Below are 25,787 nucleotides of genomic sequence, written 5' to 3'. Positions count from 1 at the left end.
AGACTTTATGTCTATAACTTTAGATTATTAATTATTTCTTAACACCCAAAAGTTAGAAATACAGGGGAGTTTTAAACAAACCTATAACTCAACCAGAGAGTTAGAATCTGAACCGTGGGATGCTAGAGTTTATCAGTTCTTCAAACACTGTCCTTAGCACAGCTAATGCTATGCCAGGAATGTAATCCCTGGCTTATCTCACGTTTTCCAGGGCTTTGTGAAACAATGCTGCTTCTCAGTACTTTTCCACTCTGGGATTACCCAGAAACCTCTGTTATCCTGACTTCAGTCAGGTTGGCATAACTGTTTTGTCTGCTATATTTTCATTCAGACCTAACATTGGGAAAGGTGTGTCAAAGAAGAAAAAGTGGACTGTGCATTATCCAAACATTCCATCAGCTATACGCCCAGTACCCCACGGAGAAGGACTGCCGGTTCCTGATGCACCAGAATCATTCTCACTTGAGTCAGACGAGGAAGAGGAAGCGGATGAAACTTCTGGTCCTGAACCATCAATGTCACAGGACCCACATTTTCTCCCATCCTCCTCCTCTGAACCACACCTCATAACACAAGGTGAACTGAATGACCTTGTCAGGGATTTGGAACTACCCAAGAGTAAGGCAGAGCTGTTGGGCTCCAGACTACAGCAGTGGAATCTCCTGGCAGGTGATGTTAGGGTTTCCATGTTCCGTGACTGTCAAAAGGATCTTGTCCCATTCTTCTTCATGGAAGGTGATCTTGTAGCCTGCAACAACATCGATGGTGTGATGGCAGCCCTCAACATCGTTCACGATCCAGATGAGTGGAGACTGTTCATTGATTCATCGAAGACGAGTCTTAAAGCTGTTTTACTGCATAATGGCAATGTTTTGCCATCAATTCCAGTTGGTCATGCAGTCCATATGAAAGAAACCTATGACAACATGAAACAACTTTTGAGGTGCATAAACTATGACCAACGTCAGTGGCAGCTTTGTGGCTATTTGAAGGTTGTTGCTCTCTTGCTTGGTCTGCAGACTGGATACACAAAGTACTGCTGTTTTCTCTGCGAATGGGATAGTCGTGCAAGAGATTCCCACTACATCAAGAAAGATTGGCCACTCCGACAGTCATTGGAGCCTGGGAGGAAAAGTGTTCAGCATCCACCACTTGTTGAATCAAGGAAGATTTTGTTACCACCCTTACACATCAAGATGGGTCTGATGAAGAACTTTGTCAAGGCCATTGACAAAACACAAGCAGCTTTCAAGTACCTCCGTGGAAAAATTCCAAGGTTAAGTGAAGCTAAGATAAAGGAAGGTGTCTTTGTTGGTCCTCAGATTCGTGAACTTCTTCAAGACGATGCATTTGACCATGCACTGCGTGGCAAGGAAAAGACGGCATGGAAAGCCTTCCAGTTAGTGGCAATAAATTTTCTCAGAAACAACAAGGCAGACAACTACAGGTTGTTGGTGGGAAAACCTCCTCAAGGCATACAAAAGCCTTGGTTGCAACATGTCACTAAAGATACATTTTTTGCACTCTCATCTAGATTTTTTTCCACCGAACTGCGGAGCAGCGAGCGACGAGCACGGCGAGCGATTTCACCAGGACATTGCAACAATGGAGAAACGCTATCAGGGCAAATGGAGCCCATCAATGCTTGCAGACTATTGCTGGACAGTGACAAGAGATGCTCCATTTAATGAATACAAGAGACAAGCTAAGAAGCACCGAGTAGACACTGAATAGGACTAAACTATGTACATAATAGTTTTTTGCCTTTTGTTTCATAATAAATTTTAGTTATATAATCCTTTTGCTGATTTTTAAAGTGTTACATAAACAGGACAGGTGAAATATTATCATGTAAAGCAACCATAAACACATGAAAAGACCTAGGTTTACAATTTATGATTAAAACTCTACTATCTACACAATATACATAGACATAAAATGTAAAAACTTAAATAACTTAGGGTAGGTCCATACTTACCGCGCGGGTCGACGCGGTGAGTTCGACTTCTCGGAGTTCGAACTATCGCGTTTAATCAAGACGTGATAGTTCGAACTCCCCACGCGCTCCGGTCGACTCCGGAACTCCACCACCGTGAACGGCGGTGGCGGAGTCGACCTTGGAGCCGCGGAGTTCGACCCCACCGCATCTGGACGGGTAAGTCAGTCGAACTAAGGTAGTTCGACTTCAGCTACACTATTCGCGTAGCTGAAGTCGTGTACCTTAGTTCGACCCCCCCCCCCCCCCCGTAGTGTAGACCAGGCCTTAGAAACAGTAGCCAATCCGTTGTTTTAATTGTCATATTTGAATTCAGCACATCAAAATACATAATAAATAGCACATTTTATCTCTGAAGCAGGTGACTTCTCAAAAATTGTAGACCAGTGTAATCACACTGTCGTCGCTTCCTCGCCCGGTTTTGCAGGTACTGCACATACTGCTGGATAATGCATTGGTATTTACAACAGTCAAAACTGCAGCAGAGATCTGAGCGGGCTCCATGATTGCCGCGCTATGGCACCTGCATGGGTAATCCTAGAAAAAGGGCGCAAAACGTAGGAGGCCTGTTCGGTTCAAGATGGCCGATAAAAGGCAGTAAATGGTTGTCTTCTGTAGCTTTCACGGAGTCGGGAAGCTCGCTAGAGCTGCAAGAGTAGGAGAAGCATGAGCAGAGTTTGCAGCGGAAGCTGTGCTGCTCGGTTCACGGTAGCCGAAAAAAGGTGGGAAATGGTTAAATAAGAGTAGATAGAAAGATGAGAGAACATGGGAGGTGGATTGTACTAGGAGACAGGCGGTGCACCATACTGCACCATCTGTTGGTAGTATGGCTTCTGCCGTAGCTTTCACGGAGGGAGGAGCGAGTGACAGCACACACCCAGAAACACCCGCGAGAATATTTTTGCCCCATCATGCACTGGGAGCTTAACCCACAATTCCAATGGGCAGCGGGGACTGCAGGAACTGTGGGATAGCTTCCCACAGTGCACCACTCCGACATTCAATGCTAGCCTCAGTACTGTGGACGCACTCCGCCAAATACACGCGCTTTAGTGGGGACACACAACATCAAATACATAAAATCGCTTCCAAAAATTCGAATAGAATAAGTTCGAATTAATTTCGTAATGTAGACGTACCCTTAGAGGAACTACAGTGATGAATTTTGCGGAGCGTATACTGTTGGAATACATTAAAATGAACGTAAAAATCTATTTAATCAGGGGACAGCAGGGGAACTATTAAAAAAATATATGGAGATGTACCTATCTCATAGAACTGGAAGGGACCCTGAAAGGTCATCGAGTCCAGCCCCCCCTGCCAATCCAACACCCCTTGAAATCAACAGATTCTCACTGGCACTGGATCAGATACAGGCAGTCACCCTAAAGAGGAATACTAGAGTGCACACAACTTAGAGGAGTTGGCTCGGAACAGAGAGCAGCAGAAGCAAAGAATATGTTGCTGCTGGGCATGGAGGGGAAGGGAAGAAAAGTCTGCAAAATCATTCTCCAGCAGAAGAGAGAAAAATCCATAAGAGATGGCTAAGGGAGGAGAAAGAGAAAAGACATGCTCTCTCTCTCCCATTAGATTATACAGAATTTTTCTATTCAAGTTCTTCTTTTCAGCATTTAAAAAAAATATTTAACCATTATTTCATGAAAGGCATAACCATGTAAAGAATCAATAGCAAATGGGAAAAAAAATCTGTATCCAGAGGCCTTGATGTCTGCAGCACAAAACTCTAAATCCATTGAAAAGTATTCATCTAAGAAAAAGCCCAAGAAAACTTACAAATTTTAGATTTACCATTTCTCTGTGTTTCTCCTTATTTTTTAAAATTCTTTTACATTATGCGGCTACAGAAATTTCCATTTGCCACAACATCTGCTGCTGACAAACTGCAGAAAACAGATCTTGCTGCAGAATTTAGATATGACATGGCATCCAGGGCCCTGATAATTGCTAAAGCCATATCGGATTTGTCAGTTTCAAGTTTACCAGCATTTATTCCACAAATTTTGAGTTCAAACTAAGAAAAATATACGACATTTGAGATCCAACTACAGAAGTTCTGGTGTTTGGCTTCAGGCCACAGCTATGTGGAGCCTGAGCGTGCCATGTGATTTGCACTCCTAGCCCTAATTCATACAAGATCCACTTGGAACCAGGCCTAGGTTCACACACCTCTGTGTCCCTGGCCAAGATTTCAGGATTTTAAATCAAACAACTCAAACAGATCAATAGCCCAGCTTCAGTGACTTCAGTGAAAGCTAGTTTTAAAGAGTTACAGCACAAGAAAGCACAACTTGCCTCTTCTTCAATGCTGCTGGAATTAGCTCTCTTTTCCTCTCTTTCCTTTTCCATGTAGGGAATGAGGTGGCCAACTGCCTTCTTCATAACTCGAGCAGACTTTATCACCTGAATTGACAAATGGAGGAAAAGAGTGTCAGACACAGAGAAACAACTACAGCCCTTCAAACAGCCTGTTTTTCTAACCAGTTACAGAAAACCTGCAAACCAAAATACACATTTGCAAACACAGATCCCAATCTTGCAGTGAGCGCCATGCTGTCCAATCCCTGCTCCATGCGGAGCCCCACTGACTTCAGTGGGGACATGCCTGCATGGAGTTCACTGTAGGAGCAGGGCTGTGGGGCCCAATCCTGACAGGCGCTTAGTAACCACCAAACATAAATAGGTCAATGTGAGTTGAGGGAGCTCAGCTCTTTTCAGAATCAGGCCCTTAAGTAAAGTCCACAAAAGATGAAATTACAATGCAATGATCAAAGAGGTGCCCACCAAGCAGCACAGAAAAAAAGGTTTGGAAAAAAGATGGGGAATTGAAAAGAAAGGGAAGAAACAAAACAGAAAACCCAACAAAACCCCACCTACAAAGAAGGGTCATGTGCAATGAAAGAGCACAAAAAACATCATCATCTTAATAGATACACCTACGTTTTTAGAATTCAAACATTCCATTTCCTTTGGAAAGGGAAGCTGGAATAGAACCATTTATGGACACTTATTATAAGCAACAACTGGAGAGAGGATAGAGAGGCTAGGCGAAACTTGTGGAAATACAAGAGACAGTTTATTCCCCTCTTTACCTGAGGCAGAAACATCTTTCCAGCACCAAAAAGATCGCCAACAACTTTCATGCCATTCATCAGGGGCCCTTCAATTATGTTCAGAGATCTGGGATATTTGTTATGGTTTAATCTTGCCTCTTCTGTGTCCTCAACGATGTATTTTTCAATGCCCTGAAAATATTTTTTAAACTTTTATTTTATATATATATATATATATATATATATATACACATATACATATATACACACACACACACACACACACACAGTGTGTGTATATATGTGTGTGTGTTCTCCCCAAAAATTTCAGAGTCCTTTAAAAAAAAAATCACAAAAGCAAAAATTGATCAACTTTAGACTGCTTATCTTCAAGAATGCATCATAACTATCTTTCAATTATGTTCTCTTGGACAGCCTTACTCTCATTAAAATATGCATAAGATACTCCTGAAGGAATTGTACACCAAATATATTAAAAATTATGTGCACAATATTTTAAAATTCTACACATTTTATTTGTCAATAAATAAATGTGGCTCCAGAATGTCAGTGGGGAGGACAGGTCACTGACTGCACTGAGGTGGGAGATCACCCTGAAGCCCCTACCTCCCCTAGTACAGAGACTTGGCAGTGAGGCTGCACCTGACCCAGTGCAAGGGCTGGGCCTGCCCCAGAAACACTGTGGGGCCCTACCCCTCTGCGCCAGGTGTACCAGGTATGGGCAGGCAGGCTCAGCCCAGCAGAATCCAAGTGTGGAGGGGCTTAGTGTGTGGAGATCCAGGTGTGGGGTGAAATGGTTCTGTGTGGGGCAATCTGAGGGAGGGCATCTCAGTGGGAGATCTGGATGCACAGGGGCTCGTTGGGGGCTTCCGGGTGCAGGAGGAATGGGACTCTGTGGGGTGGTGGTGGAGGCAGTGGCATGTAAACCCGTGTGCCCCTCCATACCTCACCTCTGTTTGGAGGGGATCACCCCACCCCCACCCTCGGCTTCCCTACAGTTTTCTGCAGGGAAGCATGCAAATTCTGCGGGGGGTGGGAGGGACTGTGCGTTTTCTGCGGGCGTGCAGTCACACAGAATCCCCCCAGGAGTAATAAGAACATAAGAACAGCCATACTGGGTCAGACCAACGGTCCATCTAGCCCAGTATTCCATCTTCTGATAGTGGCCCGTGCCAGATGCTTCAGCAGGAATGAACAGAACAGGGCAATTTATCAAGTGATCCATCCCGTCATCCAGTCAGTTTCTGGCACTCCAAGGTTTAAGGATACCCAGAGCACGGGGTGGTGTCACTGACCATCCTGGCTAATAGCCACTGATAGACCTATCCTCCATGAACTTATCTAATTTTTTTTTTAACCCAGTTATACTTTTGGCCTTCACAACATAGCCAAGCAATGAGTTCCCATTTGACTGTGCATGGTATGAAATACTTCCTTGTATGTGCTTTAAATCTGCTGCCTATTAAATTCATTGGGAGACCCCTAGATTTTGTATTATGTGAAGGGGTAAATAACACTTCCTTATTCACTTTCTCTGTGCAATTCGCTATTCTTTATTTACTACCCAATTAGCAAACTGTCTACAAGCATGTATCCAAACACTGACTAATCATGAAGTTACATGATTACATTGTGTGCTATTTCCCAACATATACAGATTTTTTAAAGTGTTTCAATGGAAACCAGTTTATGATTACATGAAGCCTCCTCTACATCACATCTGCAACCCAAACATACCAGCATTCTGTTAATGAAAAGTGAAATGGATTAGAAACAGAACATTAGAAGTGAAGCTAACCAGTCAGTCAATCTCCATTCACCTAGCTCGGTAAAATGCAAGTCAAAGAGTCTAAGCAGTGAAAACTAAATGACTATATTCTTTGTTTGAAATTACTTGTGTTATTAGTAACATAGGCAAGAAAGATTACGAATTTTAAGCCAACAGTGGCCTTCTTAAGGACTATATCACACTCTTGGTAATAGCAGGTGGTCCGCAGGTATGATCCCTACATACTGCGTACTTTGACTAGGTAAGGTAACTTTATATAAATTCACCTTGACAAGTGAGTATTCCAGCCTTTCCTCCACGGGGCTATCCCGCCATTCATCAGTCTGTACAATTTTCTTTCCTCCTTGGGCATGAGTCTAAAATGGATTGAGAGAGAATTAGAGTCAGTGGGAATTTGACTGGGTAAAGGACACAGTCATAACCTCGGAAACTGGTCTTTTATTTTTCTAGGAATCAGAATTAAAAACTTCACACACATCCCACACTAAACGTTTTTAGACCTTCTAAAGTAGTGCTGTTCATACAAGTACACAAAGCACTATGTGTCTGATGCTCTACTGACAAACAAAACTGACACTCCTGAGGAGCATATGTTGTAATAAAGATGTAGACAAAGAAAGAAAGACTTCTAACAACACTACCACTATTAAGACATGCTGAAAATACTCATCTTTAGGTTTTTACTTAGGAATGTAATTTAAATTGATCCCAGGCCAGCTCAGTGCACAATTCATTTTAAAATCCTTTCATTCAGTTCTGCGGGAGTACAGTTTATGTTATGCCACATTCTGGATGACTTTTGAATTAAAAGGCATCCAGAACTATTTCATTTTGGGAAGTTTCATCAGAACAAAATAGCCAACATACACTTTCTTTCTCTCATTTCAGGCTTTAGTCCCATTGCAGGATTTGTTTTTATATACACAAATATCCACCAGAAAGGTGCATGGTTGAAGAAACAGACCATTACATCCATCAGTACATTTGGTTCAACTCAGTTTGCTTTCTGCAAACTGTGCCTGTGGTGCATTTTGAAAGTGAAAAATTGCCCTAAACACTCCCACATTTCACTGACTTCTGATCATCTCATCACATTGCTTTAAATGTTTATTAGCAGCCTTTTAAAGGTAGAACCATGTATTTGTATTGAGCTCAACTGACTTTAAAGTTTCTTCAGAGTTACTAAGTCTTATATCACCTTATATCTCTTATCCTGCTCATGAAATGGCCCTCAACCTTTTGGATGATCCACAGAGGAAACTAGATTGGCTCCAGCTGACTTTATTCTTTCTGTAGATGAGAGATCCAAAGTGCGCCTCTTAATGCCTTGTCTATACCAGAAACTTGGAAGCATTTTTCTGCACCAGTGTTACCTACAGTGGTAGCTGTAATGTAGACAGCATGCAGGTGTTCTCTTATCAGCTTGCAGATAGCACAGTAGCTTGGTCAAAAACAAAGATAGCCGAGAGGCCAGATGAGGATGGCAAATCTATATGGATATAAAGGTGCTTGAGGGAAGTGAGACTCCAATTTGCAGGGGGATGAAATAGAGAAGAGAATGTTTAAATAACCAGTGGCAAGTGTAGGTCAGAGTAAGAGGAGACTAGGAAAGGGGAAATCACATGTTGCTGTAGATAAGATCCAAGATATAGGCAACAATGATTACAGATTGGAGAAGGCTATTGGAGTCAAGCACAGAGAGGATGAGTATGTCATGGAGGCCACCACTCACCCTGAAATCCCCAGAAAAGAGAAACTTGGCAGAAGAGACATTAACAAGAAGTCGTCAAATAGAAGAGGGAGGCAGGGTGGGTAAGACTTTTGAAAGGGAAGTGGTAAACTAGAGAGTTTAAACAGTAACAGGAGAAATGGGGTTGGACGGATGAAAAAGGAACAAAAAAGTAATAATCATGTGCTGGGCCTCAGGCCATGCATTTCAGTAATGGGATCAATTTTACCCACAATTACGTAGCATGTAATTAATGTATAGAATTGGCTGCTGCAGGGGAATGGGGGACACACACTATGAATGGATTTTTATAGTAGGATAATTCTGGACACTAAGGATGGAAAGCTGTCTTCACTGAAGGCAATGGCAACACTCCCACTGACTTTGACGGGGCCAAGATTTCACCTTAAGAACATTGCAGCTATGCAAGGGATGAATGAATCTCATGTTTCAGGTGCAACCTGATCCCGCAGGGGAGGTGGGACTGACAGAAGAAATCTCCACACACACCCCAGGCGTGCAGCACTGGGTGACGGCAAGGTGCATTGCTTCTGGCAGGGGGAGGTGGAGGGAATGAGGCTGTTAAAATTTACCAGAAGAAAGAGCCCATCTGCTTTACCCAACCATGTTACTGCTTTTCATGCTCAATTTGCATTCAAAGTCTGCCTCTTGCAGAAACACTACTTATGTGGTCCCTCTTGAGGGCTGTTGAACAGGATTGATTGGGCTATTAATTCCCTTTAACATTAAGGGACACCACCATAAAAATTAAGACATTTAGCCTACTTGACAGAGATATTTCTGGTTTAAAATAATCCCCTTTGGTTCTTCCACCACCACCACTTCGGGCTAAATTTACAAAGATATTTAGATGCCTAACTCACGTAGGTGCTTAGTGAGATTTTTCCAAAGCATCTATCTGAATTTTTAGGTTTCAGAATATCTTTGTTAACCTGGCCCTTAAACTATTTTACTTTTCAGTTTGGTTCTTCTATCTCATTGTAAGGCTCTAGTTGGGTTTTTTTCTCCCTGCAACCGCAGATACTGTAAAAATATCCCAAGTTTATCATCACACTCAGGAAAGATAACTTGTAAATCCACTGGTATTAAAAGAGCATTGTACCAAACCACCTTAGTAATGGTATTCATTCTTACATACAGTGTGTGCTAGGAGGATGAGGGATGACAGGGATTGAAAAGTTTTCCTGTCATTGATTTTAAATTTACTGCCCTTGTTCCCATGCAGGCATGGACAGAGTTGTGTCCTACAGGCCAAACACAATCCATGCATTTCAGAAACAGCCTACAGTCCCCCTCATCTTTAATAAGGGGTGTGGCCTGCAGTCATTAGAAATAGCTCTTCAGTCTGGTTTAGGATTATTCTATAATGTGCCCTAGTAACTAACTTGGAAATCCACAGGAGGGTTGACACTGGTTTCAATGGGACCAGAATTTCACCCTAGGTCTATAGGGTTGTTAATTTGGCACCTTTTATATTCCTTTAGATAGGTACTTATATGGTCCCTATCATCACAGTCTCTCACAAATGCATCGATTCACATAACGCCCCCGTGAGGTAGGATAGTTTTAGCCCTTTTTACACATGGGGAGATGAGAAAGAGAGGGAGATTAAATGACGTGCCCAAGAACACACAAAGTCTGGCACAGCTGGCAACTGAATGCAAATCTGAGTCCCACTAGAGTGCTTTTACCACTGGATCACCTTTCAAGCACACACAAAATGCTCTCTGTCCTCCAAAAAGACATGCAGGGGCTGGAGTTGCAAAAGAAAGCCCTCTTCACCTCCCGGAATGATCCTAGCCCCTTATGCAATATAAAATTCTGCTCTAGAGGGAAAACAGTCTCAACAGAAGGTACCTTTGCCACAAGCTCTCTTTAGGAGTCAGAAGGACTCTGATTTGGTAGCAAACCTTTAGGGCATGATGCAAAGTGTACTCAATTTGGTTCAGTTTTTTTCCCATTTGCTTATAATAACTGAGCTGCTTACACCAACTGTGCAAGCTTCTACTACACACTGTCAGAGGCTACATAAAATGTGTGTTTCAATCTTACCTGGTGTGTCAGCACTTAGATGCAACAGTCTGGGTTCTGTACAAAAGCTTAACAAACACATATCTCTGAAAGTTACCTGGGCGTAATGTAAAAGCTTCTCTGTTGCATCTGGGTCTTTATTCCAGATCAGATTCTCACACAGCTGTAGAAGTTCCTTGTGAATATCATCATACACTGGAAGATTCCCTGCATTCACTATCCCCATGTCCATGCCATACTAAAAGTACAGAAAAAGATCAGCAGCAATACCCATAAAACTTCCCACCACATATCTGGGGAGTACAAATAATGTAGCCGGAAAGCACATCATACCTTAATTGCATGATACAGGAAAACTCCATGCATTGCTTCTCGAATGGCTTCCATCCCCCGGAAGGAGAAGGACAGATTGGAGAGGCCTCCACTTATTTTAGCTCCTGGCAGTGTTTCCTAGCAACAGGATCAAAATATCAGCATGGTCAAACTTTACGAAAGTGATTCCAAAAGAGGAGTTGGAGAGGCACCAATGATCCACAAAGGACTTGTTTCAGGTCTGTGCAGTGCTGGTAAGTCATATGATGATAGCGCCTCCTTTCCTTTCCTTGGTTCCAACTGCTTCTACAGTTATCCAGACTCTTCCTTTCAGAGAAGAACTTGAATGTCTGTAGAAGAAGCTGGAAACAAAAAGGAAGACCCAACCTAGCAATACATAAGCAACTTGCCTGGTTCCCAAAAGGATGATGGGCTATTATGAATGGGTTCTTGATTGGGAAGGGTGTTCCACATAATAGTAAACAGGAGGGGAGCTGCTCTCTCAAGATGTGTTCCACACTATGAAAGTCTGACACCTTGTGCTTTCTACAACACTAATATGTTCACTTTTCCTTAAGCGGAGCAAAGAAACCAAGAAGAAAAGGGATCCAACTTAGTAACAACTCACAGATTATCTTTCTCAACAAAAATTGTAAATTAATTATCTGTCATAAAATATTAACTAGATCCTGTCTGTCAGGTTTTTTATTAACAACAAGAAGGGCTGCAGATGTGTCACAGTATTTTTTAGTCAAAACTCATGGAGCAGCCATGGTAAATTTAGTAAAAGTCACAAGGAGAGGGTAAATGGGGTGTAAAGTCACAGGAGCACCATTTAAAGTGGGTGGGGTCCTGCCCCCTGAGGGTAGGGGGTTGCAGAGCAAGCCCATCCCCCACTCACCTGGCAGTGGTGGCTCCTACCCTGCGGGGCTTGCCCAGCTCTGCCCTCTGGTCTGTTGGCTCTTGTCACAGCATGTAGGCAGGGCCCGCTCCCTACAATGCCCCCCTCCAGTCCTGGCACCACCAAATCGCTTGCCAAAAACTGGGCTGTGGTTGCAAAAATGGCCATGCCATGGCACAGGTTTCCCCCAACTCCTGCCCTAGAAAATCCCAGTGACAAAGAAAAATCCTGGTCACAATAAAAAGTAATGGACAAACTGGGGTGGGAAATCACGTATCAGTGACACTTATCACTGTGACAGACCTGCAGCCCTATTAATAAAGACCCATGGTCTAGGGTCAAAAGTAGCTGCAAAGCTGAAGGTTTGCAGCAGGGATGCTAAAAGCAGCAGACATCCTGTGCAGGAGGATTCTGCCTCCTCTGCTCATTGCAGAGAAATCTCTGTGGGAGGTTTCCACAGTTTACTGAAGGAGGGGGAGGAAGATAGTGACATGGGGGGGGGGAGGGAAATCTGTGAATAGATTGCTTTGTGGAAGTGCAGTGAGGCACATCCATACTACTCCACAACAAGCCCTACTAGCAATCAACACCTGACTGTAGTGAATGCAATGGCGATTTCTCCCCAAAGAACTCCTCTGTAGTTCCCTCCTATCAGAACTCTCTTACTAGAGGTTTGTTTATGGGATTAGCATTTGGGACAAAAACGTTTATTACCATGCATCTTGGATACGGATGAATTCATTAATTCCTTAAAACTGAGAAACTCATTGACTAAGGCCAAAAGGGACCATCATAATCATCTAGTCTGACTTCTTACACATTGCAGGCCACAGAACCTCATCCACCTACTCCTGTAACAGACCCTAACCTCTGGTTGAGTTAATGAAGACCTCAAATCATAATTTAAAGACTTCAAATTACAGAGAATCCACCATTTCTTCTATTTTAAACCTGAAAGTCACCCATCCCCCAGAACACGCACACCTGTTGACTGCCAACACTTCCAAGGTTATCCCTGGTTTTGGAATTATTTTGTGATTTTTAAATATCTGGGTCAGGTTTTGGGCAACTGTGGTTCTGAACAGCTCAGACTATGGAAGTGTAGAAAGAACAATGGACCCCCCCCAAATCATTGTCTTCCCAAAGGGAATCAATCATTGCTCTGCTACTCACATACCCAGCATCCAGCAGCCTTCTCCCAGCAGGCCTGTCTCCCCAGTTCACACACACACTCTTAACTTGAATTGTGTTTTTTAGGGAGCGTCTGACAGCCCTCTTCTGGGAAGGTGGACAACTAACCCACCTCCACTTCCCATAACAACCAGACCTGGAAGAGCTCCTCCATTCCCAGTGATTCTACTGCCAAAAGTGTCTTAACACACAAAGCTAGAGACATGCTACAGGAGTACACTGGGCTAGCTTGGAATCCCAAATCTCATCTGGCAACTGGAGAGCCTTTCTGGGTTCAACTGATCTAGGACAAGGTGCTGCCTGCCCATCTCCCAGAAAATATCTCATACACAATCTGTTTGCAAGGGCTGGCAACAAATAGAACCCATCACATCGCCCCCTCAAATGTAAAGGTATAATGGCTGACACAGCTTTATACAAGTGATGCCCTTTATTTCTGGTTGTCCCAACAGGTGTATTGTGACTAAATAAAAAGTAAAGAAAGTCTTACATTAGGTCAGGTTTTTGAGTGCTATAATCCAGTCACAATAATTAAACTTAATTAAACGAGTCAGCTTTCACATGTCTTGAGTGGGGCCTTTTGGCCAGAGTGCTGACATTTTATGAATGTTACTTCACTTCATTAATACCAATATATTTATGGTACAGTTTATGGACTGAGCTAAATTTAGAGCACTACATAACGTATAATGTTTCCTACTGGAAGCATAGCAGTGTTGAGAAACTATTGCAGTTCACAGGAGTAGTCCACTATTATTAATTTTGGAAGTAAATTATTGTGAAGCACTGGGATTTTTTAAGTAGATCTGCATGAAGTAAAACACCACAGCAACAGCCAAAAACACTCACTTTTATGGTTTTAGCTGCATTGATGAAGTTAATTGCATACAGGTTATGTTCTTCCATTCCAGTCCCTATGGTCAGAATATTGGGGTCAAAAATTATATCGTTTGGATTGAAGCCCACTTTCTTCACAAGGAGGTGATAAGCTCTGGTGCACACTGCAATTTTAGTTTCCGTTTCTGTGGCCTGGAAAAATAAAAAAGGGGGTCTGAAAAGAAAGCATTTCTGCTGGGTAACACAAAGACAGGATGGAATCAAAGTTCCAGCGCTAAGTTTGCAGGTCTCTCATGAATCAGTTACCAATTCGAACACCACGAACTTGGGAAAGATGAAATTTTGAGTTTCTAAGTCTATGTCTATACTTACCGTCCGGGTCGGTGGCTAGCGTTCGACTTCTCGGAGTCTAATCTAGACGCGATATATCGAACTCCAAACGCGCTCCCGTCGACTCCGGAACTCCACCACCGCGAACGGCGGTGGCGGAGTCAACGGGGGAGCCGCGGACTTCGATCCCGCGGCGTCTGGACGGGTGAGTACTTCGAACTAAGGTAGTTCAAGTTCAGCTACACTATTCGCGTAGCTGAACTTGCGTACCTTAGTTCGACCCACCCCCCCTTAGTGTAGACCAGGCCCAAGTTTAGGCATGTTCAGAGCTGAGGGTTCTTGGTTCAGTCCATTAGAGAAAGGTAGGTTGGATCGAGAGAGAGAGACTACACGGTTCTGGTATGGGCTCCACTTACAGCATCGCAGCAAAACCTAAGACAGCTCTGGGAAGAACAAAACTAATTCACAAATAGATCTGAGCTTAGTTCTCTCTCTGGTCAATATGCCAATCAATTTCTGAACTAGAAACCTGAAGTGGAAAAGTACTATAGAATTTAACAGAACATTCATATCCCTGCTATAAAATTCCTGCCTACTCCACTATCGCGATCATCATCTAGTACAGGTGGCATAGCCTTGTGGCACACCAATACTGCTGCTACTACTGGCAGACCTTGGCCTCCTACAATGGGGCCTGGAGCTGCCCTATTAGTAGCTCAGGTCTGATTCTGTCACTCTTACTCTTATAGAGTGGTATAGTCAATTCAATCAATCTAGTGGTTTCAAATAGCCTATATCCATGTGGGTAGTCTATCTAAACACAATCAGGCCAACAGGGTCAAAAACGTCTCTAGATCAGAGTAACAAAAAGTGTTGCTAAGATTGTACAGGCCTCTAATCATATTAGACCCTAACTACACAGCCACTTTACTTCCTCCTCCTATGGGAATAAGGAGCCTGTCATCTCAAAAAGTGAAATCTGTCACATAATAAGGAAGTGACACTCACTTGACCCACTTCATCAAAAGCCATGACCACCACAGCTGCTCCGTACAACTTAATCCTTCTTGCTTTTTCTAGGAAATCATCTTCACCTTCCTTCAGGCTGATGCTGTTCACAATGCATTTCCCTTGGCAACACTTCAAGCCTGCTTCAATCACAGAGAAATTTGAAGAATCGATGCATAACGGCACCTGAATCCAGCAGAAAGATAAAGAGGGGAAGTGCAAATTAGCAGCAAATTTTCCCTGACTACCATCCTCCAACTTAAACAAAAGGCTGGAAAAGCAAACACAATATTCATCAGGTTTTCAAGCCTGCTTAAGGAAAGGAATAAAAAAACCAGAAGAAATCTACAAACAAAATAGCACCCAGAATATTTGCTTTCAGTACAAATCTCAATGCAACTCTAAATACAGAGATCTCTCTCTCTCTTCCCTGCTCTCCTCCCCCCCTGCTTATCTTCCAGCATGCAAGTATTGGTTTTTAGAAAGCCAAATTGCTTGGCATCAGCAGGTTTTAGTATCATGTGGGAGAACTTTCCTATGTCTACAGCAAACTCTGGACCCTTGTTCTGCAGACAGATGAGATTTACGTATCAGAACGCTGCTAAGCACAGCACTCTCCTGCCACTTTATATTGTGTATAGTGATTTTAAAAAGGACTTGATATTCTGCTCTGCCAACCAAAGGAAAAATGCAGCATGCCTTTGAGTTGGCAATAAAAGACAATGCAGCTCAGAAGGAGTGTGCTTAAAATCTGTGTTTCTGTGAAAGGCCATCTGCTGCATGCCACTTAGCACATGTGACACTATTCTAAAGGGAAGGAAAGAACCCAAATTCTGATGCCTTTCCCATCACAAAACTAGTGGAGGATAACTAAATACACACACTTTCTGTTTACTGAACATAACAATCCGTATCAACATTTTACCGAATTGTGATTCACATATCAACAGAAATCTGACTGAATGTGCTGTAGGATGAATCAAGTACAACCTTAGCAATGTCAGGTTCCGAAGCAATGAAGTTACAAAATCTGGCCATAGCACTCGGCCCATCCAGCATTCCATCATCCATATTGATATCCAAAATCTGGGCTCCCATCTCAACTTGGGCCTTGGCTACACTCAGAGCTTCCTAAAGAAGGGATTTAAAATGAATAAGCAGAACAAATGAGTTAATCATGGTGGAGACATTATTTCACTTTCCCAAACAAAGCTCTCTGAATTCACCCTGTGTTGTAGATTATCAAAATGAGAGCATCTCCTTTTCTGCTTAGAGAAGGTCAATGGGTGACTTGATTACAATGTAAGTATTTAGATGGGAAACAAATACATAATAATAGGCTCTTCAAATCTAGCAGAGAAAGGTCTAACAGATCCAATGGCTGGAAGTTGGAGCTAGACAAATTCAGACCAGAAACAAGGCGTACATTTTTAACTATTAGAACAATTTCAAGTCATGATGGATTCTCCATCACTGACAATTTTTAAACCGAGATTGGCTGTTTTTCTAAAAGAGGTATTCTCTAGGAATTATTTTGGGGAAGTTCTATGACCTGTGTTATACAGGTGGTCAGACTAGATGATCAAAATGGTCCCTTCTGGCCTGGGAATCCATGAATATGCCAGACCAGAAATCATTAGTAATGCAAAGTTGATATTCTGTCTGCAAAAATGTGGTGATTTTGACACAATGGCCTGGTAGTGCCTTCAATTTTAAACATAGTTAGCAATGTGTTTTATTGAAAAGATCAAAGCTTTACATGGTCACAATAAGTTCTGATTGCAAATGATTACAGGAAAATAGACTCCAGGGATGGACTACAGTAAGGACCTATAAGTCACAAACTAAAATCTTCTTAGTCTCGCAGGGTGTATCTACACAGCAAAGAAAAACCCACGGTTGGCCCGTGCCAGCCAACTCGGGCTCGCGGGGCTCAGGCTGTAGAGATGTTTCATTGCGGTGTAGTCTTCTGGGCTTGGGCTGGAGCCTGGGTACTAGAACACTGCAAGGTGAGAGGGTCCCAGAGCTCAGACTCCAGCCTGAACTCGGAAGGCTACACAGCAATGAAACAAGCCTGAGCGGGCCAGCCGCGGGTTTTCCTTTGCTGTGTAGACATACCATATAGTCTTCATTATTGGAGGCTGTTCCATGTTTATTAAGCTACAAAACAACGAGTGTGTGTTAGGAGGGGAATATTAGAGTCCTTCTTCCGTTATTTGAATGCTTATGTTTGTTTGCTTTGTTTTTGTCACTTGAATAGGTAATAAAGGTAATAATTGGAGATATACCAATCTCCTAGAACTGGAAGGGACCTTGAAAGGTCATTGAGTCCAGCCCCCTGCCTTCACTAGCAGGACCAATTTTTTTGCCCCAGATCTCTAGGTGGCCCCCTCAAGGATTGAACTCACAACCCTGGGTTTAGCAGGCCAATGCTCAAACCACTGAGCTATCCCTCCACCCTTGATCTGGGGTGGGGTGGCAGGGGTGAAAAACAAAACAAAATCAAAACACCTTTCTATTTCTCACAGCCCCAACAAACTGTGGTTCAGTTTTCCTCATCTCATGCCAGACTCAGCTGTTACATTTTAGGAGGTCTCACTGCAACAAAAGCTCTTAGCTCTACGGTATGAAATAGCAGAGTTTGGCTGTATAGCTAGTATTATAGGAGAAACAGATTTTTCAATAACACTAGCTAACAAAACCCTAACTGTGGATTCATCAAGAGCTATTATGTTCAGCCAGGAACCTAAGTAAGGAAGAGCAATGAGAAAAAACAGGAAAACTGAAGGAGATTTTACCTACCTATAGCTGGTGTGGGAGGAGGACTATATGTAGACCTAATAAGTAATTAGTAATGTAATGTAATGGAAAAATACTGTAACCCTATAATTGTTTAGAAAAAGTAGTGTCAGAAGCGTAAATTAAATGGGATGCTCACTTCATAGTTGCCTGCCATGATGAGCTTAGCAAACTTCTTTGATCCTGCCACATTGCAGCGTTCACCAATGTTAACGAAGTTGGTGTATGGGCCAATCCTGAAGGGCTCAAGACCTTAAAGGGACATTTTAGAAAACATTTGTAAAGATGCAGGGAAAAAATGGAGACATTGTAGAGAATAAACAATTTATTTCCAGTCCAAGAGCTAAGGCCAGGTTTATCTGTGGGACTATGGATCCCTCAACTTATCAAGCTGAAACTGGAATGCATCATTTCGTCCGCTAAATTGTCATGGCAATGGACAAAATCTCTTTTAATAGCAAAATTCTTAACTGCAGGCTCTAGCAGCTCTAGCTCCTTTACAATGTAGACAAAGGGCGTAGGTGGGGCACCACACGAGTATGCTGATGCGAGACAACCTCTAGAAGAAAGCAACTCTACACAGCCACACCCTCATACATGCATCTCTAGCTCAGTTGAGAGTAAGACCTACAGGGAGCAGGTAGGCTCCTGCTGCAGACCCTAGATCGAGACCTGATTTGTTGAATGTATGCTGAATTGCTTTGGTTTGAGAAATCAAACCCAACCCTGAAGAGACAGGACTGAAATCTTGCTACTGTTGCAAATGTTATATGATACCCTGGCTAGAGAGTTGGCCCACAGACTTAGAGGGTTTTGGCGAGCTCATGTGTATAAAGCCAAACTGTAGTCAAAAACCACATTCTAGATTCAGATTTACCATGGGTTAATTCCGTCCTCACCAGTCAAACAGTGTTATAAACCTGAACCAGCAGTAACAGGGCATTTATTTCCCTAGGATCAGGAGACCTGGCTTCTATTCCTGGCTCTGCCACTCACCAGCCACATGACCTGTAGCACATCAGCTCACCTCTCTGGGCCTAAATTTCTCCATTTGCACTAGGGGATAAGCATACTTATCCTTTGTGCGAAGTGCTTTGAGATCCACTGGTGAAAAATACATAGGCTATTATTAAACAAGACTGAGACAAGTGTAGGTCAGGTCTAAGAGACATTTCTACTGATTGTGAAGCTGATAGTTTCACTAATTCTTTAGCTGTAACTCGAGATGGGCCCAAGTTGTGAACTTTGGATCTGCAATGCACAACTTTCAGAAGCTGGTGTATTTGGATATGGAGTTGGGATCTTGGTCATCCCTTCTGGTCTCTAAGGAGCAGTAATTCAGTACATGTCACAAAACAAAAGTCTCAAGCTGTTATTCTCTCTCTTACCTGACAGCAGCATATACCCTTCTGAAACGAAGGAGGGGGGAATACGAGGTATACATGTTTTTACTGCTTCAGCAATCTCCCTGAATAACAGAAGGAGGAAAGAAAAAGCTCCAGAGTTAAGAATACAAATTTTTAATTAAAATCTAAATCCTCTGTGTAATATTCCAATGAAATGTACTAGAAAGAGATACCCCTCTCCCCTGTAATTCAGTCCTGCTAAACAAGAGTAATAACATGTTTCATTTTGGGTAGCCAAAGGCAAAAATAAATGCTCTTCAGAAATATGTTATATCCAAATTGTAGTAAGTGTATGGAGCTAAAGACTTCCATCAGACACAAAATGGGAGATCACCACCCCCACCAGATGACACATTAACTTATGGGTAAGGCTACACTTATGTCACGGAGGTCATGGAAGTAAAGGAATCTGCTCCATGAAGTTTTCTGCTTCATCCCCTGGGGCTGCAGGACTAGAGCTGGCAGCCAGCGGGGCCCCGGCAGGGTTCCAGCGATGGGCAACAGCCTCCTCAGGGGGCCCTCCTCAGAGTTCCAGCAACAGCCTCGCAGGGGGAGTGGGGGAACCCCACAGCTCCCAGCCACCATGGTGGTAGGAGAAACCATAGAGCTGCAGCAGCAAAACCCACAGACAGGTCACGGCTTCTGTGAATTTTTGTTTATTGCCCATGACCTGTCCGTGACTTTTACTACAAATAACCATGACAAAATCTCAGCCGTACTTATGGGTGAACAGAGAGATTCTCCACACCACTGCTCAGCCCCAGAGGTTCCCATTAAAATCCTGACTTCTCGAACATGGATTGTTGTGTAGCAGCAACAAGGGACAGATTTCACTAACTCTCTGAGCTGGGATGCGTCTCCTAATGGCCCTGAGGAGACCCAGGATGAACACAACTATTATGACAGCAGGTCCATCTTCCCTCTCTTGGCTTCGCAATCAACTGAGGGCAACGTGCCATGCCTCCTGCACTCACACAGGACATCAGAGCAACAATGGCTCAGAAGGGTAGGAATAAAGGGAGGAAGGAAGTCTTCCAAATTACTATTTCTAGTGGGGCTGTACCGAAACATTCCTCCCGACCAGATGGGACTGTCATTTTAACCTTCCCAGATCCTTGCCATGGCTTTGCCTCATTTTTCCTTTTCCCTTCAAAGCAGCTTTGCAGTATTATCACACAAAAGCTAGAGGAGCAGCACAGCAGAGGAGGGGAAAGGAGAAGACAGGGTTTTATTCTGGAACAGTTTTAGTTGAGATGGGGACCAGGTGTATTGCACTTGTTTTTACCCTCCAGTCTCCGCAACAACAGGCCACTAATGCAGGAGCACAGCACTTTCTGCCCCACAGGCTGCAGCAGCTTGATCTCAAGTGAGTTGTCTTATTCTTTTTGTGAAGAGGTCTTAATACAAATCATGGAACTCCAGTTTGGAGGAACAGGGATATCTTCCTTTCCTGTGCATTTGAATAGACTAACATTACCTGTGAAGTTACCTGATATGTGCTGGAGTGGTACCACAGCAACCTCCAACTATGTTGACCAAACCATCCAAAGCAAAGCTCTGTGTGCAGGGAAAAGACTATTTAGTTTCAAGTTGATAATAGCATCCAATAACAGGCAGTTCACAAAAACGAAGGTAAGAAAATCTAAAGCTCCCCGAAGAAAAACAAAATGAAGAAATGTTACGAAATTAAACCCAACTCAAAGAAGTCCATTGAATTTTACCCCTCTGGTTGCAATACTATTGCTTCACCATAACATTTATTATTCCTTCCAATCTATTCACTCCCAGGTGCTAGTATGGCAACCCTAGTCTCTGGCCTAAAAGCAGTGGACCAAATTTGCAAATGTGAGTGTCTAAAGCTAAGTGTTGATTTACATGTCTACATTTGAAAATAAACACACAAGGCCAAAGTTCCACACTGCTTCAGATAGAAAAGGCTGGAAACCATTAACTTAGGCTAGAGTTACCTAAGTGAGCTTCTTTCTCACTGCAGGTTTCCTGCACAGGAACTCAAAAAAACCACTCAGATTTATGATCATTGTTAGCTTGCCCTCTTATGTGATGGATTATTTCCAAAAAGAGAGGGAGTGAGAGAGTGAAAAAGACTGCAAATGCTTGTGATCTGTAGCACCCGATCAACGGATCTCACAAGCTAAGCAACCTTCCTGCAACTTAATGGGCGGTAAAAAAGTCAGAATGACTTAGGGTTTCAAAATTCATTAAATAGAAGTTTCTCCTGATCTGAGTCACCAAGTGCCACCATTCAACACACTGGTTATAAACTGCTGGAGAAAAGTGGTGTTTGCAACATACAAAACAGACCCCAGCTAAATACCCAGGTGATAGTTGCCTGAGAACCAATTGAAGTGCTACAGTAAGATGGCATAAAGTAAATGCAGAGACAACCATGTTACTATTACTGTGACAGGTAAAACCCATTCATGAGAAATATTCCCTACCTTTATATGCTTGGCAGTCACTTCAGGGGTTTCGTCATAACCTCCAAAGGCATTGGGGAGACCTTGAGAAATATTTTTAGAGTATTACAATGTGTTTAAAGCCCACAAAGAGGAGACATTTAAAGCAGCTGCACATGTAGAACTGAAATGTCTCATTGCACTTCTGATCATCATTCAGTGAGTTGTTATTAGTTGCTCCTGAAAGGGTTTGGGATTCCTCATGACAACTAATTTTTTTTTAAATGTTACATTCTAAATGTGTTTCTAACTTATAGTAGTAATGACATTTATTTCCTGAAGAGTTGGAAAGGGGAATGCAGAAAGGTAGGAAAAAAGTGTTGGGATTTGTTTTTAAAGGAATTATTTCCTTTAACCTAACAGCTATGCTACTGAGTGCTGTTAAAGTGCTGTCATTTCCTTTCAACTGAGTAGCTGTTACACTTTAAAAAAGAAAAAAAAAAAAATAAGAAAAGACTAATAATTTTTTTTAATTACAAAGTAGCAAATAGTAGTCTGGCTTGGCCTTAAACTATTTGCTTTTCAGAGTAATTATTTTCTTTTTCAAGCTTCAAATCCTGTCTCTAAGGGGGACATAAAATTTTGGATATTAAAAGAATATAGAGAAGAGTTTGGGAGCAAACTGCTAGAATATCAGATACATGAGCTGCTAGAAAATAAAACCAGTTTACATACATGCTCCCAAAGGAGTTTTGGGTAACGGAGCTTTATTTCCCCATGCACCCTACTTCTCTCTCTTTCACAGAAAATGTTTCCTTAAAGCTGTGTTGGGGCAATAAAAGAGCCTGATCCTTCACACTTTATTCACATAAGTAGCCCCTACTAAAACAAGTAGCTTGAATAACTTCATTGGGACTACTCAGAAGAGTAAAGGTTGCAAGACTGAGCCCCCAAAAGATTTAAATTATCCACTATGCACCTGAAACTGCTCTGACTGAAGCTGATAGGTATAGCTGCTCAGTCAACCTTCTAGATCCACCTTTTTATGAGAATGATCAAATAATTCACACTATACAAGCTTCTAGGCCAAAAATAGCTTCTTTGGGTGCTGAAATATAACAAAAAATGGAGTGAAGATGATGAGCTACTACATTGTGTACACTGTGAGTGACCTGTAAATTATCTACCTGGTGTATTAATTCTAGTGGTATGGAAAGGCTGGACTAATTTCCTTTGTGTACACACACATAAAACACACCTGCATTGGGATAACAGATGATGTAGGCTGTCGTACACTTCCCAATTGTTTCAATGAAAGGCCTCATTTCCACTGCCCCTAATGCACAGTTTAAGCCAATACTGAAAAAATAAAAATTGCATTTATTCCTGGTTTAAAGCAAAAGCAAAAACAAAAACAACAAAGAAACACTGGTACTCTCCCACTAGTAACAGAGTATGTCTGGTGACGAAAGGAAGCAGATTTTATTTATCTCTATGTTAAGCCAGTGTACAAAGTATCAAATGTGTTTCCGATACCTATGTTAGGGCTCCAAAACAGAGAGAGAGACAGAGTGTGTGTGAGAGATTTCTTTATACAGGAATTAGATACAGTGCTCCTGACAGCTAATTTCTTAGTTCTTATCTGCTAAAAAAAACTAGTTTACAGGTGCCTAAGTAGCCCCTGAAATCAGTTAAACTTGCCCTCCACTACCAAACTCTGAAATGGCCCCCTACTTCCTTCCTGCCTGGTTCACATCTCCAAAGTGCAGCTCCCTGCCACATGCCTGCTGCAGCTGCACATGCTCTGGCCCAGGCTGATCACACTAAGGTTTACAAACTGGTTGGGGCTCAGGAGCTGCACAGAGCCAACATTCATCCCCATTCCTGCCAACTGCCTCCTCCAGCTGCTGCTAAGGCCAGAGGACAGAACCCAAAGGTTTTGGGTGATGCCTCCTACAGTACCTGTGCTCAATTAACCCTCTCTAGCACTGAGGTCCCCTGCTCCAGATTGACCGCAGTGTGAGTCGTTATATTATGGCTCTGAGTCTCCAAATCTTCCAAATAGTCTACTTTACCGTGTGCAAATGGCTAAATATAAAATATAATCACAGAATCATAGAACTGGAAGGGAACCTCAAAAGATCATCTAGTCCAGTCGCCTGCTCTCATGGCAGGACAAGTATTATCTAGACCATTCCTGACAGATGTTTGTCTAACCTGCTCTTAAAAATTTCCAATGACGGAGATTCCACAACCTCCCTAGGCAATTTATTCCAGTGCTTAACTACCCTGACAGTTAGGAAGTTTTTCCTAATGTCCAACTTAAACCTCCCTTGCTGCAATTTAAGCCCATAGCTTCTTGTCCGATCCTCAGAGGTTAAGAACAATTTTTCACCCTCTCCTTGCAATAATCTTTTATGTACTTGAGAACTGTTATGTCCCCTCTCAGTCTTCTCTTTTCCAGACTAAACAAATGCAATTTTTTTCAATCTTCCCTCATAGGTCATGTTTTCTAGACCTTCAGTCATTTTTGTTGCTCTTCTCTGGACTTTCTCCCATTTGTCCACATCTTTCCTGAAATGTGGTACCCAGAACGGGACACAGTACTCCAGTTGAGGCCTAAATAGCACGGAATAGAGCAGAATAATTAATTCTCGTGTCTTACTTACAACACTCTGGCTAATAAATCCCAGAATGATGTTCACTTTTTTTGCAACAGCATCACAGTGTTGACTCATATTTAGCTTATGACCCCCAGATCCCTTTCCACAATACTCCTTCCTAGGCAGTCATTTCCCATTTTACGTGTGTTATGGCCCCAAAAGGCCCGAGGTACTCTGCAAGAACGAGACCGACTCCACACTGAGAGTAATTGGTTTTAATGAAGGTAACGTGACACATCTGCAACGGGGACCCCAAGCGTTGCTGTCACTGAGACGGGGACCCAGCGCCCTGTAGCTCGGCCTGGGGTGAAGTCCTAAAACAAACACAAAGCATGCTCATTTTATACAAACAGCAGCATATCAGCTCATACATAATGCAATAGAAACTCTCCACCCTCCGGGGCTGCCCCCCTGGCCAACAGCCAGGGGCTTGCCACGCAGCAGTCCCAGCCGGTTACGGCAGGTTAAAACTAGCATGCCGTGTCCTACAATAACCGGAGGCTGAGAAAGCGGAACTGCCTGAGCTAAGCCGTAACAGAATCTTCTGTGGTTCCCTAGCCTCCTACAACGTGTGTGCAACTGATTGTTCCTCCTACTTTGCATTTGTCCTTAATGAATTTCATCCTATTTATTTCAGACAGTATACTCTCAGATTTAAAGTCATTAGCTATTGGAATTATTTAAATAATTTCCCACCAGAAGTCTGCAGTTGTTTATTGTTATTATTAGTTTGTTTATTTATTGGCTTAGATTTTTTCCTGTTGATTTTCTGTGAATAAATGTTGCACCAGTGAGCTGACAAATATGAAGTTTAAAACCCAGTCTGTATATATTTTTATTCTTCTTTTGAGGATAACAGATAAAAAACACGTTTAAGTGCATATTGTTAAAAAAAATAATAATGTGTGCCCACAGGATGCATTGTGCAGCCCCTCCCTTTCCCTCCCTTCAGTCTAGCCCACATCAGCTCCCCCACTGGGAAGAAGCTGGAGCAACCCCTGCAGAACTCACAATATATGACTTTCCTCATGCCATCTAGCAACCTGCTCTAATTAAGTACTGCCCACTTTCCTCATGGAAGTATGTAAAAGTTTCATTATGTTTGCAACATCCCATAGGAACATCTTAATTTTGCTCTTATATAATACTGTTACTACCAAAAAACCTGCTGTTTCTCTATCATACTGAGGTACCAGCCCGCTGCAACACAGGGAATGGTGAAGCAAGGTTTGGAATACAAGTGCAACTGGAAAGTGACCATATAT

The 25,787-nt window shown here is 42.6% G+C and overlaps 1 protein-coding gene across 2 annotated transcripts in view; it reads right to left on the bottom strand.

The window, feature by feature from the left end:
- MTR (5-methyltetrahydrofolate-homocysteine methyltransferase) overlaps positions 1 to 25,787 on the bottom strand; it is an 80,726-nt gene that overhangs the window by 34,517 nt on the left and 20,422 nt on the right. For both annotated transcript variants that reach the window (XM_045010565.1, XM_045010566.1), the window contains exons 9-21: positions 23,118 to 23,218; positions 21,902 to 21,963; positions 20,932 to 20,999; positions 19,425 to 19,504; positions 18,176 to 18,288; positions 16,228 to 16,368; positions 15,238 to 15,423; positions 13,912 to 14,091; positions 10,992 to 11,108; positions 10,756 to 10,896; positions 7,144 to 7,233; positions 5,107 to 5,259; positions 4,310 to 4,417 (exon numbers count right to left, since the gene is read on the bottom strand). In XM_045010565.1, coding sequence (XP_044866500.1) covers positions 4,310 to 4,417; positions 5,107 to 5,259; positions 7,144 to 7,233; positions 10,756 to 10,896; positions 10,992 to 11,108; positions 13,912 to 14,091; positions 15,238 to 15,423; positions 16,228 to 16,368; positions 18,176 to 18,288; positions 19,425 to 19,504; positions 20,932 to 20,999; positions 21,902 to 21,963; positions 23,118 to 23,218 — 1,540 coding nt within the window. The remainder of the gene's footprint in view (positions 1 to 4,309; positions 4,418 to 5,106; positions 5,260 to 7,143; positions 7,234 to 10,755; positions 10,897 to 10,991; positions 11,109 to 13,911; positions 14,092 to 15,237; positions 15,424 to 16,227; positions 16,369 to 18,175; positions 18,289 to 19,424; positions 19,505 to 20,931; positions 21,000 to 21,901; positions 21,964 to 23,117; positions 23,219 to 25,787) is intronic.

Source organism: Mauremys mutica, chromosome 3 (genome assembly GCF_020497125.1).
Source record: "Mauremys mutica isolate MM-2020 ecotype Southern chromosome 3, ASM2049712v1, whole genome shotgun sequence".
NCBI classification, from domain to species: Eukaryota; Metazoa; Chordata; order Testudines; family Geoemydidae; genus Mauremys; species Mauremys mutica.
This window is presented reverse-complemented; position numbering and strand designations above follow the sequence as displayed.